Raw genomic sequence first — 15477 nt, 5'->3', positions numbered from 1 at the left:
CTAGAGGTCCCTGTGAGAATGTAGCTTTTCAAAGCAGCCAGTGCTGGGCAAAGTCAGGGCTCTCCTTTTTTAACTGAACGGAATTTCAGCTTCCTAGCTCGTCTGTTTTGAGTTTGGTTGCCAGGGAGCTCAGGCTGAATGTACAAGTTTGGCAGCAGAAACCCCATCATCTTGGAAAGCCTCCACGGATGTAGCTCTTCCATCTTTGGTTATTGGGTTTTTCTCTGATTATGTTGAGCCTTAATTTCTTCACTTGTAGAGTTTTACACTAAAATTCTCCTGATTTTGTGATTCCATCATTCTCTTGCAAAGCTAGAATTCTTTCCTATTTTTAACTATAACTCAGTAAATGCATTTTAAATACTTGCTAAAAAAACAAAAGAACAACAACAAAAAACCCTGAAGGCATGGCGTTTACATCACGAAGTTCATAATGTAAGTACTGAAGAAGGAGGGAAGTAGGAAAGCTGAGGGAGGAGAGATGGGGAGGAGAGACAAGAGGTTGGGGGGGGGGCTGAGCTTAACAGCGACCACCAAGTGTGAGAGGAAGCACATAGGCAAGTACTGAGTCTATCCTGGGGGTTTGCAATTCTGTGTAGAAAAAACACCAGGTAGGCAGAGACTCCAGGTGGAACAAAGAGAGTGACGTAGGGCCGTGTGAAGAGATGAAAGAAAAACGTGTTTTTCAGGGACAGCAGGTGTGGCTAACACACTCAAAAACAAGCAAACACTTCAATACTTCTTGAGTAAATAAGGTAATGGTCTAGCTTAGTTCCAATTTCCTAGAGTCCTTTCTGGAAATTGTTTGCTCATCTCTCTGCCTTTCCTCTGCTCTGCACACTCTCAGGCCAGAGGACTGTCTATTAGCACTTTCTGTTTCTCAGGCTCCTTGTCTCTGCCTCCCGGCTCAGGATCCTGGGAGGGAAGCCACTCAAGGCTTCTCTGGATCCAGCTCCAACTAGTGCTCTGCATAGAAAGTGTTTAACAAATAGCCGTTGATCATAAATAAATTAATTAATTAAAAAATCAACCCACCATCTATGTTGTTTAGAACTGGATTGAGATACTTAAAATCAATGTTCTAATACAAAAAGTCAAAAAGGGAACCTCTTAACTGAGGTTCACACAGTGCCAGAACTGTAGAGGATTTAGGGTGAGATCAGCATTGCTTCTTGGAGAAGGCAATTGATGAGCTGTGTCCCTGGGTTGTCTCCACAAAAGCATTATTAGGCACGGGCTTCCTGTAAGGCTGAACCACAGAAATGTTCCATGAAGTACCACGCCAGCGAGTGCACAGCAGGTGCCCCCAACACCCAAATGTTGGTGTTCACTTTTGATAATTTCTTTTCCCTCTCCAATAACTGTGAAGGAGTTTATAATAACATGCATTGTGCCAGCAAGCTCTTGATTTCTGAGGTAGAGGTTGGCTAAAAAGGATATAAGAGACTACAGATTGTTTAATTTAAAACTTGTGCACACATGTGAGCACATGCACACACACACACACACACACACACACACACACTGTGATGATGCTTCTTTTTTTATGGTTCTGGTTTGCTTCTGGCAAACTTTTGGTTATTCAACACAGAATTAAGCTCCTGTAGACACTGCCACTTCCTGGCTACTTCCCAAGGGAGCCCGGCCCCTCTCATGGTCACAGGAACCTCTGACACTGTCTTCTTGCTCACCCTCTTTCGAGTCATTATAAGGGCTGGGCCACCAGTGGGCCTCCAAAGCCCCATTACCCTTCACTGTCAGCCTTGTCCATCTCATGGGAGAGGAAAGAACTTGAGAATGTTGTTTGGAAAAGTGGGGCTGGAGTGTGTTAACAGAGTGCTCTACTACTGGAGAGGCAGGCATGGAGGGGAAGGAGGAGGAAGAGGAGGAGGAAGAGGAGGAGGAAGAGGAGGAGAAGGAAGAGGAAGAGGAGGAGGAGCAGGAGGAGGAGGAGGAGGTAGGTTACATGGGGGGCCCTAGTACCCAAATGGACAGCACAGAAACAAAAAATGCTGACAGGGCCAAACAAACAGAATTATAAGAAAAAAACCAAACCAAACAAACAAAGAAACACCCCTCCTTCCCAAAAGGCCACGGAATCAGATGACTCTCGGGGACTCAGTGTCAGCCATGGTTGTCCCCTGAGCTGTCCTGGTTAGTCTTCAGTGGTTGACCATGCTATTTGTGCTAACCTGGGCCATATGAGCACAAATGAGAAACTAGGAGAATTATGTATTAAATCAACAACAACAAACAAAGCCCCAATGCCTTTGTCTTTGCCAGTGAAACTTTTGATCCATTTATTTTATAGGTTTGAAGCCCCAAAAGCCATACTAGGTAAATCTTTGTATTCGAACTAGAAGTAAATGCTCAGTCACAGTCACAACACACCAATCACTGGGAAGTATCAACCAAACACAAATAAAGCACTGCTTAAACCTTCAGCCAACACAGCCTCAAGTGCATTTTACTGCAGAGTCATGACCACTGTCTTATCTGCATTTCCCATTTTGGTCTCACACTATTTTTTTTTTTTTTAAAAAGGCTGCAAATCTAAAGTCATGCATACTTCTGAAGAAAGAAAACATTCTAGAGCCTTAAGCAGCATCCCCCTTTCGTGCTGAAGGATGGCTCTCTAAAATTAATTCATTGCCTGAAAAGTAAGGATGAGAATGAGGTTGGCAGTGTAGCAACTGGTGCAGACTGGGAGCTTACTGCTGGAAGATGTGAGACCACAGCAGCAAGGCGGACCAGCAGGACCAAGGGGAGCTGGGCAGAGCAGGGAAGGGCCTGCCGCCCCGCACCCTGGAACCTGCTGCTGAAACAAGACTATCACCAGGAAAGCACCACTAGCCTACAGATAATGTCCATGGTTTGGAAAGAATAAAGCTCCGATGCAGATAATAAAATATTTAGCATGGTTTTCTAAACAGCTGGATTTCAGCAAACAACTGAAATTAAAAATTAAAAGATTACTACTTCTAATATGGCTTTCCCTCTCTTAAGATACAAAAAAAAAAAAATAAATAAATAAATAAAAAAATAAAAGAAAGAAAGAAAAAAGAAATCACACTGTATTTTTAGAATGAATTTACCAAAAAAAAAAAAAAAAAAAAAACATGTTAAAAATCTCATCTGTCCCTGGAAATATGCTCCACCTTTTTTTTGTAGAAGAAAAAAAAAAGATTTCTAAATCTACATTAAAATGCTGAATTATTTGAATTCATTAAGAAGACAGCATCAAGCTTATATAAAGAGAACAATAAGGCAAAAAGGCACTGTCTCCATGTAAGGCAAACATTTAGATTTATATTAGTGAGGTTCAAAGGTTGAAACTAAAAAAAAAAAAAAAAAAAAAAGCCGGATATTTGAAGGAGAGGCTAGTTCAGCCCTAGGGTCACATGGCAGCTGCTAATTGGAAAATGTTGGAGAGGGAAGGGGGGAAGGGCAGGGTATCTGCCAGCTTTCTTTATTGTATGTAGCATTTGATTTTCATTGAAGAAAAAAAGGGTGCTGCTGGTTAAGATGTGTAACTCTCAAAAGAGGCTTAACATAAATAAATCATCATGCGGCTGAGCACAGCAACGGCCATGGAGGTGTGCATGGAAAAGAAGAGATGGAAGGGAGGAAGAGAGGGAGGAGGGAGGAAGAGAGGGAGGAGGGAGGGAGAGAGGGAGGAGGGAGGGAGAGAGGGAGGAGGGAGGGAGAGAGGGAGGAGGGAAGGAGAGAGGGAAGGAGAAGGGAAGGGTAATTTTAAAATAAAAGTTTATTTCCATAGAGATGTATAATGAAAATAGTCTAATGTCAAATTAGTGAAACATTTTCGACCATTACATTTACAAGATTGAAATGCCCTTTATCATAAAACATACCATTTAATTTTTAAATTTCTCTAAATATTTATATTAAAAAATCTTTCCTTAAACTATTTTGTGTTGCCTTTTTAAAAATGGACATATTCAAAACTGAGAAATTTGTGAGTAGCAAGTCAAATTATAGAAAACGTTTTAAACTAAAAGTCAGTTCAGCTCTAAGATTAAGCTGTATTTCTTTTAAACCTTTTAAATAGTTTCATTTATTAAAAAAGTCATGACATCAGTTTCTTACAAAGTATTTATTTCTGTCTTCACAAATATTATGGTAAATTCCTTGAAATATATTCTTCCTTTTAGTACAATTTCCACACTTAATTCAAAACGATGAACAAAATTTTTCATGATTAATGTTAATACTTTATTGACATGAGATGGGAGAGTAATAACCCATAGCTAGATGTAAAGTTGAATTAATGACACCATTTGGATTGTGCACATTAACTGCAATTACCTGCACCACTCATTCTGAGCCACTAGATGGTGTAAAAAATAAATTAGAATGGTAAAATTTCATGCCGTCATCACAAAGATCTAGATAATACTCTAAGATTAAACAAATTCGTAGTCATATTAAAAAGTAGTTATTTTTATATTAACATTTTTAAAGAATCGAATTAGACGTTTGCTTATGTGTGTGTGTACATGTTTCTGAAGAGTTCTATCCTTCCCCTGCATGGGACTTGGGTGGAACTCAGCTTCTCCGAGTAAATGCAGGCACTTTTACCGGCCGAGCCAACTGCTTATCCTTCTGAAAATATACAGTACTGGTCCCACCTTGATCTAGAAATCCACTGCTTTCTTCTGAAAATCTTGAGTTCTCAAAGTGTTCAGTTACAGTGTTAACTTAAGGTCTGTGTCTGCCCAGCTTTGGACAGAACTGTAGGTTACAATTGTGAGAGACTGTCCAGTGTTTCTTTCTGCACCTGCACAGTGCAGGGTGAAAAGGAAGTCTTCACACTCTCCAGAGCAAGCAGATAGCTCAGCAAAGTCTGCAGCCACGCTGGGACAGAGCCTGGAGGCTGTTCTCTATCCTAAGCATGCACCCAACTTCACTCTGAGCTTCACAGCTGTGAGTACCAATCAGTTAGTCTATGGGGAGATACAGTGACTAACAAGTTTATTTTTCTTGGCTCTTCTTTCAAAAACCAAAATTAGCTCCAGCTAAGATGTTCTCTCTAGAAGGAACCCAACATTGTTGGAACATCAAGCCTTGCAAAGGTCTGAAAGAGGAGGCCAGTTCTCTCCCAGATAACAGCATTTAAGATGTTCAGGCGGAAGTGAACGCTACCTGTGAGCTGGGCCACCTCTAGCCCAAGGTCTTAAACAGGTTTCAGAGAACTCAACTTCTATCCTCAGCATCCTGGAAGGACAGCACACACTAGGACTACACTTTTAATTTCCTAGGAATATGACGTGGAGGGCATGAGACAAGTCCATGCCACTTTGCCTGGTGGGAGGGCGGTTCTTCTGCCTGGGCTTCCTGCAGCCAAGCTGACTTATGAAGAAGGCCTTAAGAGACCCATGTGGGCTTTACAAGCTCGGTGTGTGCAAAAGGAATACAATGTTATGCCACGTATCCCTAGACTCTGAAATTTCAAATACAAGTTAACCAACCTTTGAATCTTATATTCTCACAGCCAAATTGGTTAAATCAACAATGAGCTTGGTAAATTTGGGAGGAATTTCAGGAAAGTTTCCTGGTAAGAACTGGACCAAACAGTATTATTTCTGCTAAATAACTAACTTTAAAACTTTTAACTCGGGACAATTGAATGTTCAGTGACAGACTTAAGCAAAGCTGTCATGTGGTCATGAATGTGAGATGCTGTAGCAACACCAGGATCCTGTTATTGGGAGGCTGACTGGAGTTCAAGACCAGCTTTGGCTTTGGGCATCTCAATAAGTTGTGATCAGGAATATTAGTAAATATTCCTTCTCCCACTAACCTCTAAGTGCTTATGGATTATTCTTTAGGGTTCCTGGTGTCTAGAATGTATCTTGACATTGTGGATGCTTTATATGGTATAAAATTAAGCAGAAGGGACAGAAAGTAACTACTCTGAAAGTTAAGATAATATAGCTCAGATACTTTGTCTGCACCAAGAACAGACAATCTTCATTAAGATGCCCACTCTAAGATTCTATGACTAGCTGGGTCAAGATTTTCTGTACTAGCTCATCTAAGGCTAAAATCCAATATATGAACTTACTTTCAAATTCTCTTTGTATCTAATAATTCATATCAACTTTCTGAAATATAGAAAATATTTCACAGATCAATCACATTGAAGTGTTAGACTTGTGACCTACATAACATTTCCCTGCTTATATTTAACTCATTTTCATCCATGATCTGGTGATGAGATAGTCTTAAAAAGTAGACATTAAAAAATACCTACAGTACAGTAGGAAAAAGTTTAGAATGAAAACGAAGAGAGCTCATCACCGCAACAGAGACTGACGTTTGGAGCTCATGGGCTCTACGGTCCAGTATCTTACAGAGCAGACAATGACGTATATATTGATGTATATAATGTATATAATGATGAGTTTGTGGCACCACAATTATAAATATAGTGTGTTAAACTTTTAAAAATTACCTCAACCTGTCTGAATGTAGAGCATTGCCTTTAAATTGTTGGAACACCCGATGTGTTTACACAAAGATGAAAAACTTTTTTTTATAAACACAATGTTTCCACTGGAGAATGGCAGGCAAACCCAGAATAAGCACACAGAAGAATAAGAAGGAAGAAGCAAGAAAAACATAGTTAATAACCTAATACCTTACAATGTTAACTTTCACATAAGTATATTGTTTCTGGATAAGGCAGTGGGTGGATGCCTGCCAAGGGCTGGAGTGACAGGTAAACACGCTGCTAAGTTGGATCCTGTTATCTGATTGTGTTTAGATTCTGATTATACTTCACTTGACAAAATAATTAATTATTGTGAACTTCCAATTGTTAACTAGGACCTAGAGGAATTCCAACTGGCATTTTTCCCTCGTGTGATAAATTTAAATGCAGGAGAACTGAGCTATGCATTTCCCTTTGACGGCTGTCATTTTGGGGGGTTACTTTCTTACCTTGCTAAGAATGTAAATCACATCACCACGCTTAAAGGACAGTTCATCAGAAAGAGCTCCAGTACAGTCCCACAAACCCTGGTAAAAATTAGCATAGTCAGTGCTTTTATCTCCTAGGAAAAAGAGAGAGAGAGTTGCAGTTAAGTCTTGAATCAACAAAGATTAAAGGACCATCCCAGTCTGCCAAAAAAGTCTAAGAAACTCTGGCCTGGATCATGGAACAAACATCTTCGTGAACCCGCCCCTACTGCTGAGCATGCTCACGAAGACAGATCGGTTTTGGAAGCATTAGTTTTCCATCCCTAATCTAAAACCGGCAATAGTCACATTCTCAGCACAGCAAGGTGCTTCTTTCTGCTCCTTCTTAATGATAAGGTCTAAGCTCACTCGCTTTGTGTTTGCAGAGCAACTGGTCTTACGGCACCATCAGTAATATCTAAGGGACAGGACAGACATATTTGAAGTAATAATTTCACAGAATTTGGAACACTAGATAACAGTATAATAATAATAGCATACTTTAATTACTCAGATATAAGGCATTTGCACCCAAAGCCTCTCAAAGTTGTCTCTACAATAGTTTTGCAGCTTTGGAACTGCTAGTGCAGACTTTGTTAGTCAGGTCAAGGACACTAGGCTCACACAGTGGAGTTTCCAGCTCATCCTTCTCCCGGCATAAGCACAATGGATGTGAAGTGCTCAAACTGCCATACACACCATTAACTGATTGATTATTTAGTGCCCGTCGCTCCGTGATACCACAGTAACTGGGTAATATATGCTGTGTCACTCACACAATGTGGCTCTCCTCAAACACAGCACGCAGTTAAATACACTGGATGCTTTTGTTACACAGAGAACTGTTTCCTGTTTTTAATTTCATGATAATTGAGTTTTGATGAGTTCAGAAAAGAAGAATGCAAGTGATAGCAGTAAGACGGAAGATGCCCATGTATTCACTAGCCAGGCGGAACACATGTGTGCTGACAGCTCCCCTGGCTGCGATGTCATCTCTGAGTCTGTGGGATAATGGGGATGTACGCTGGATCAGGGTTGTCTCAGTTTTGTTAGATGGCTTTTAAACAAGAGGCTTCTTGGCAATCTCAACACAAGTGGTCACATTAGTACAGTTGATTTTCACAACGTATCAATTTATTAGAAGATTTTAAATTCTCCTTAATGTCTTTAACATTTTTTTAAAAAAGGAGAATCTGAACAACACGGGATCTAAGTATTTATAGGATGCACCTTTTTCATCTTTGATGAAGTCAACAAGGACTAGAAAATACAACCTGACGGAATCTTCTGTAAACGTTTATTTTTTAAGACTGAAAGAGAGGGACAATAGGAGCAGCATGATGGGAGGGGAATGGGGGTAGGGGGAAGGGTAGGGGGAGGGAGAGGGAGAGAGGGACCAACCCTGTATTGGCTTCTCCACTTTAGCACTTGGGCACAAAGCACTAAACCCAGCAGGGGTGCATGCAAGCCCCAGAATCCAACCAAGAGCTAACAATGCTTGTGGTCACCCTACCTGTCCCCGTCCTCCCCCAGCCCTCAAGCATATACTGAGTAAGTTCTGTAAATGGACACTAGAGGGCACTCCAGCTGGCCAGATATCTCCAAACATTCTCTCCTTTTTTTTTAGGAAAAAAAAAATCACTTAATAATAAAGTGACTGATTTCCTTTAAAAAACCACTTATTTAGACAAACAGAGATTTAGAAGTTGAAACATTCCTGTCAGATTAAATCAACTGCTAAATGGGTCAAATGCTGCACCCTATGCTGTCTGTCAGTGTCAGCTTGAAAGTCAAGGAGTTATAGCAGGCAGGGTGACATCACCTCACCCATGAGGCCTGCCACTCAGTTCTGGCCAAGTGTAAGAAGGTCTAAATAGCTGGTTTCCCCAGTAGGGGCCCCACCATATTCCTCATGCTGCTCAGGCCTTAGGCTTGGTCCAAAAATGTGGAAGAAAAAAACTTGGGCTAAAAAACTAAGGTCAAAGTTTTTGGTGGAGCTGTGGGATCCCAAAAGGTCCCAGCTGTCCCGGCCCTTCCTCCGCGTTCAGCCGTTCTCACAGTATTTCTTAGTTAACAGCTTTTTTTTTTTTTTTTTTTTTTTTTAAAGTAGGGGCAGGGGAGAGGACAAAAGGAAAAGTATACAGTGATTTTAAATACACATTCTTATCACTTTGGTTTCTCTTTCCCTGGATACACTTGGAGAAACTCCCATTAACACTAATGGGAGTTACAGGGGCAGGCAACGGGAGAGACCCCCACCGTGTACAAGATGCATCTCTCCCTAGATGTGCGTCAGGAGCATTTCATTAAACCTCACTGCTGCGAAGAAGCCGCAGAGCCAGTGATGCGGCAGTGCTGGGGAAAAGCTGCATTTTCAACTGTACCTCCTATAATCTCGGTGATGATGGTACCCAAAAAAAAAAAAAAAAAAAAAACGACCTCAGTTCTGGGTCCCCCATTTGAGCAGTGCTGGAGGACACTGGATATATGGCTGGCCGTCTAGGTGAAGAGCAGGCATCAACAGTGAGGGAGAGGCCAGCAGGGCATTAGCTGTCTCCTCAGGAAAGGGTGGCCGACATGAAGAATTAGGAGTGATCTTACTTGTGGAAGGCAGGACGCGCCTCTAGCTTACCTTTAAAATGTAAGTGGGTCTAAGCACACATAGGCAACACATGTGCAAACACAGCTTTTTGAAAGCACAGAAGGCTCACTAAAATAAGCACCCTTTACCTATGCCCAGGAAGATAATCCACATGGTGTGGTTTTGCTTTGCTTTGTGGAGATGGGGAAAGCAAATGCAGAGCCTTGAATATGCTAGTCAAATGCTTTCCTGCTGAGAAACACCCCAGGCCGCAAAACAGGCATTTTTTACAATATGGAACATTCTGAGGCACAGTCAATGCGGTTTCGCTGACTTTACCCGGAGGCTTAGCCTAATTCTATATATACACAGTCAGTATCTTGAAAATTACACACAAAATTTAACCTTGCTATGTGTGCTGTCCCGAGGGGCATGAGTTACTTTTGAAAGAAGGTTTAAAAATAAACAGTTAGCCAACCTTTGAAAAATTTAGTCACTGAGCTTTTAAAAACTTTATAAAACAGATATTTGGCAAAGCTAACAGGATTGTTACGAAAGTACACATTAAATGTGTAAACAACAGATAGTCTATGAAGGCAGATTAGAAAAGGCGTGCTGACAACGAATAAAGCGTGAAGCTGACACCAGAGAGTCTTTCCTTGAGTACCACAAGCCTGAGAAGTGCTTTACAAAGGGAAGCATGTTTTTACAGTGTTAAAAAAAAGTCAAGTGGGACCAACTATAGACCTATAAATGGATATGATCTGTGTAAGATGAATAAAGCAACTTGTAGGAGACAAGATGAGTTCAGCTTTATTTTTATACTTTACATTAGAACACTGATTTTTTTCCTCCCTGTAAAATTAGTCAATGTAAAAAAAAAATATATATATGTATATGTATATATATATATATATATATATATATATATATATATATTCTTGAGCAAGGTTAGAAGGTCACATGATGGATGCTCAGTAAGAAAGCAACACCCTGGTCAGCCCAGGCTGAGAGCAAGCTTGGAGTTGCTGAAAGCTCAGTGCAAAGGCACTGGACTACGGCTAGAAAGGACACTGCGGTACAAGAGATAAGAGACACTGCAGTGCCTTGTGACTATGGCAAGAAAAGCCCATCGACTTACTGGCTTCCTTTGAGAAAAACTGTTTTTTCCCTACCCTCAAAGGCCAACATCGGAGGCATGCTCACTAGCGTCTGTGGCAGGTCCACCTATTACGTGTTTCTATCTTCTATACCTGCATAGACATCTTAAAAAGAAACCTGCATGCTCTTGGTAGAAGCATCGTGATTCACAACTTTAAAAATAGATACCTCATTTACTATCAAGCATAGTGCCGGGCCTTCCCTTTCTGCCATGTTTTACAGCTCTGTTTTACAGGGCAAGAGTGCTAACATCTAATGACTTTGTCCTGTTTCCTTTCTGGAAAAAAAAAAAAAAAAAAAAAAGGCAAACCCAGACCTTTTGCAGCAACCTGCGCCTGCCTTCCTGTCCTGGTCCAGAATCAGGCCTGCTTCCTTCCCATATGTCACTGTAGGAAGGCCCGGGAAGGCTACTTCCTGAACACACACTGCTTGTCTGCCCTGCTTCTGACAACTCAAAAGAGTGATGTATGGACATATCAGAGAGGGGAAGGTGACCCTAGCTCCAGCTCTTTACAGGACCTGGGGGCGACAGGGCAGACCTCGGCCCAGCTGACGTATGGCTGTGAAGAGGTGTAAAGTCCTGATAAGAAGGCAGCCCATCTCTTCTTTCCCTGTAAAATAACTGCTGGTTTATCAAAATTAACCTCATGTTTGCGCTACTGATAGTTTATCTTGTGCTACTTGGAAATAACAACAAGCAAGAAACGTTGTCTGTATTGTGCGTTTGTACATGGTGTGCACATAATTAGTACTCGGGGCCACGTGCCAGGTGGAAATGGATAATGCAGAACATCCTCCCCAGTCTTCTAGGCAACCAGTGTCCTTTTCTCATTTTTAAGCTGCTGTCACTGGACTCTGGCATTTCCTACCCAATTCATTTGCTTTCTGTGTTAATCATATGCAATGAAGATATGCATGGCCAACATTTAAACAGGCTGCAGATCAATTAGCGGTCTTAAGTTTATCTGATTTTTATCAAAGAAGACAGAGCTGTTGGTCGATTGTCAGAGCCTGTGTCAAGTTGACCTTTTCAGAGATGTCTACATTGCCAGTCCCTTGGGCAACTTGTTGTCCCCTGTTAGTCTCTGAATGGCAGAAGTCTGTTCTGCTCAAGCACAAAGTATACACAGATGTCTATATTACATTCTTATAGGTTTGACAGCAACTGCATGTTGTATCTATAAACTGTCCTTTAGCAGTGACACTTCCTCAATGATGATAAGCTAATTTATGCAACTAAATCTCCTTTGTGCAGAAATGAAAGCTAATTGAGTCATTACAAAGTAATTCAGGAAGGAATACCTTGTATAAATTGGCTTACTTTATAAATCCTTCTCAAGTGGTTTCCATGCATCCTAAATGGGACTAAGCAGGTTATCAACCCATAAGACATACAGACCAAACAAGTCAACGGCTTCAGGGGGCTGTGCAAACATCTTCAGAGAGCTAGAAAGTGACCAGAACACAACAAAAATAAGCTTTGCCAGTGCTACCTGAGGTGTGGTGCATACTGTCCCGACTCCCCTTCCCTTGCTCGTCCATCTTCACGGAAGCAGTGTCCTCTTCCTCCTCTGCAAATAAACAGTGTCAGTGGCACATTAACAGGCCCCGTGTCTGTCACAGCACCCACCCCGCTTAAAGAGCAAGACAAAGTCTACAGCACTTAGTAATTATCTTTAAGAGCACGAAATGCCCAAGATTCACATTCCTTTGTTAATAACCAAACAGCATCCTCAACAAGGCTTAAGCTGACCTGATACAATATAAGATAAGCCCTAATGTGTTACATATTTGTTTTAAATGTGTAAAGAAACCCGTCTGGAGCAATCCTAAATCCAGGGCAGCCCTTAAGTCTAGTGAAGTAACAGCCAACATTATACAAATATGCTACATTATACCAAGTAGCAGGAATACTACAACACAAGGTTCCTAAAACAACAAGACAGCACAGAAAAAATGCATGACATAAAACACAGACAATCTCTAAGTCATCAAATGTCAGACATGGTCACTGGTTTCCTTACTTAATCCTCTCACAAGGAGCTACTAAATGGGTCCTAACACTTAAAGGTATTTCCCCCAAATTCTATTGTGGATCTCCTACATGTCACATAACACAGGAGGAAAGGCTTTACAGACAAAGGATTTTAAATCATCATTCTACAGATTAGTAAACTGAGATGCAAAAGGCAGCAAACTTCTAAAGCATGGGACTTAAGGCATGTGGTTATAAAACCCATGATCTTTATCCTCTCTGCAGCTGGCGTTTTGCTCAGACTTTTCTCCCACACACTCCAAGCACATTCCCTACCCAGGATATGCAATCAAGTAGTGTAACATTAAGCAAGGAATTGTCTTGAACAGAAGCGAACTATGCCATTCTTTTCTACTAAAAGCAGATGTATTCCATTATCACCTTCCCTACTTAAGGATTTATACAAAACTGAAAAATGTTTGATGTAGGATGGACAAACAAATGGTATACCAGAGAAAAACTTAATTAAAAACCATCCCAACTCAAGAATAACCGCAGTGTGCATGTAAGAATCACATAGGTAGCTAGTATGACTAGGAAATCGATCAGCCAGTCAACCCGTGTTTACTGAGTATTACCCACGTGTGAGAGGGAGGATTTTCCAAGGTGGCAAAGAAAATAGGAAGCTTCTGCTCTGAGGAAGCTGACAGCCTGCTGGGGTCAGAGAGGAGGCCTGAGGGAAAGGAGCTAACAAGAAACATCCCTGATGAGTGGGGCGCAGCACTGAGTCGGTGTGGGGGAGAACCTGGGATCTCATGAAGACCTGCAGAACACAAAGAAGCTCTTTCCAGATCCCACCATAAAGTACAGGCACAGTAGTCACGCTCACTGGACAAAACAGCAAGGCATTCTTGGGGGAAGAGCAAGACAGGAGGCAATGTGAGAAATTGGGGTTCGTTTTAGGCCCATGAGCATCTTGTTATACGCTGCAGACTCCAGTTTGGTAGGCAGTGAAAGCCTTACGAGGTCTCTGAGCAGACGGGGCAGGACTGAAATTGCTTTAGAAACGATCACTAAATCCCATTGTCTCCGTCAGCCTGGACGAAGGGCGTGGGGAGTCTAGATAAAGAGGAAGGAAGTCCTGAACTGTAAGGGCAAAGGAAACAGGAAGGAGATGGCGTGAGAGGTGGAGGAACCAGAGTTGATAAGCATTGTGCCTGCCTTCCTAGACGTTTTAAGGCTCAGGTTTTGAGACTAATGGACAAATGGATATATCATCACTAAGAGGTTGGCTCAGATAATCTGTTGTTGGGGGGAACACAGACTTGTTTTTGCAAGTGGACAGGGTTAATATCAGAGAAAAGGGCAACTAACTGTAGCATATTAGAAAAGTCCCCTGTATATTTTAACCAGTGATTAATCAACACCAGGATTTGAAATAAGCTTTAGGGTTACTGTGCTTAGAAGTCAAATGTAAGTGGTTTGAGTTTATATAATTCAACTCTGACAAAATAATAAAAGCTTCAAAATAAGGAGCAGCTGGAACAATTTGTCCTCACACACATTGCCGAGTTAGCCTCGGTAATTTAATACGGGACACTTCTTTTAACAACCGTCATCTTACTTGGGCCAAATCTCAAGGACTACTTATCACAAGCGGCTTGTTTATGGGCTATTCTCTCATAAACTCTACAGGCAGAAATTTACAGTTAATCCCACCTACGCTTTTTTTTCACAGATGGTGCATTTATTTTTTAAAGTGAAAGACAGAGCTTGCCTTGCCTTTCTCTTTCCTTTGTACCCATTCTCTCTCCAGCCTGGTCACAAATCCACTGTTGGGGGTAAAAACCACAGGGTGCTTGTCCTTAGCACAGGATAGCCACATCTAGGTAGTAAATGCTAGTTTGGCTTTTAAGAAGAAACTGGCATTTAGACTCACCATTCAATGTTAGCACCAAAATACCATACAAAATAGTTGTAATAATTAAATGGAAAATGTTCTTGGCAAAGTTAACAATAATTTTCGAAGAATTCATTACCACAAATTTATTTTTAGTTTATTAAAATGTGTCTATAGTATATGCTAAGGATTGAACTGGTGTGGGAAAACTTTGCCTCCATGATATGTATTACTAAATCATCAGAAAAATGAGAAAATGTTTGAGCGCCGTTATTTACAGTAGAGCAAGCAAACCAAAGCCTGGGTGAGGTGGTTCTTGTAAATAGTGCCGTGGAGCATGAGATGCTTCTGCGGTGTTGTCTGTCTGCATTTCAAAACTATACTGACATTTTAGGTGAAAACTTTATGCAACCCATCCATCAAGTGTTCTAAATAATATTCAACAGTTCATTCTTCTTGGCCTAACAATACAAATAGCTTCCACATAAAAGACAAACTCAGATTTTGTTTGTTTTTAATTTTAGAGGATAATATTCACAGTGAATATTGACTAGAGCCTGGCACAAAGGAAGGTGCTGACTAAATACTGTGAAAAAAATGATCCCAAGCCCGCGCAAGTCCTACCGTTCACTTATTAACAGTGCAAAGCTCGCCAGACCACTAACTAAAAGCTGCAGAAGAACAAATAACCAAAATTCCAGGCAATAATTACCTTTCCTCCATATTAGAAATACATACATTCACATGTTATTGTGCTTAGATTTATTATTAAACATATTTTATTTCTGTGCTGAGACATAATGTCATTACATAATACTAATTAATACCTCAAATAGCCAATGTTTATGGGTTAATATATTCCATTCAACATTTTAATAA

The 15477-nt window shown here is 40.9% G+C and overlaps 1 protein-coding gene across 2 annotated transcripts in view; it reads right to left on the bottom strand.

Annotated features, from left to right (window-relative positions):
* SKAP2 (src kinase associated phosphoprotein 2) overlaps positions 1–15477 on the bottom strand; it is a 152039-nt gene that overhangs the window by 6607 nt on the left and 129955 nt on the right. For both annotated transcript variants that reach the window (XM_080932622.1, XM_080932621.1), the window contains 2 exons: positions 12217–12294; positions 6964–7076 (listed from right to left, as the gene is read on the bottom strand). In XM_080932622.1, coding sequence (XP_080788748.1) covers positions 6964–7076; positions 12217–12294 — 191 coding nt within the window. The remainder of the gene's footprint in view (positions 1–6963; positions 7077–12216; positions 12295–15477) is intronic.

Source organism: Micromys minutus, assembly GCF_963924665.1.
Source record: "Micromys minutus genome assembly, chromosome: 18".
Classification (NCBI taxonomy): domain Eukaryota; kingdom Metazoa; phylum Chordata; class Mammalia; order Rodentia; family Muridae; genus Micromys; species Micromys minutus.
This window is presented reverse-complemented; position numbering and strand designations above follow the sequence as displayed.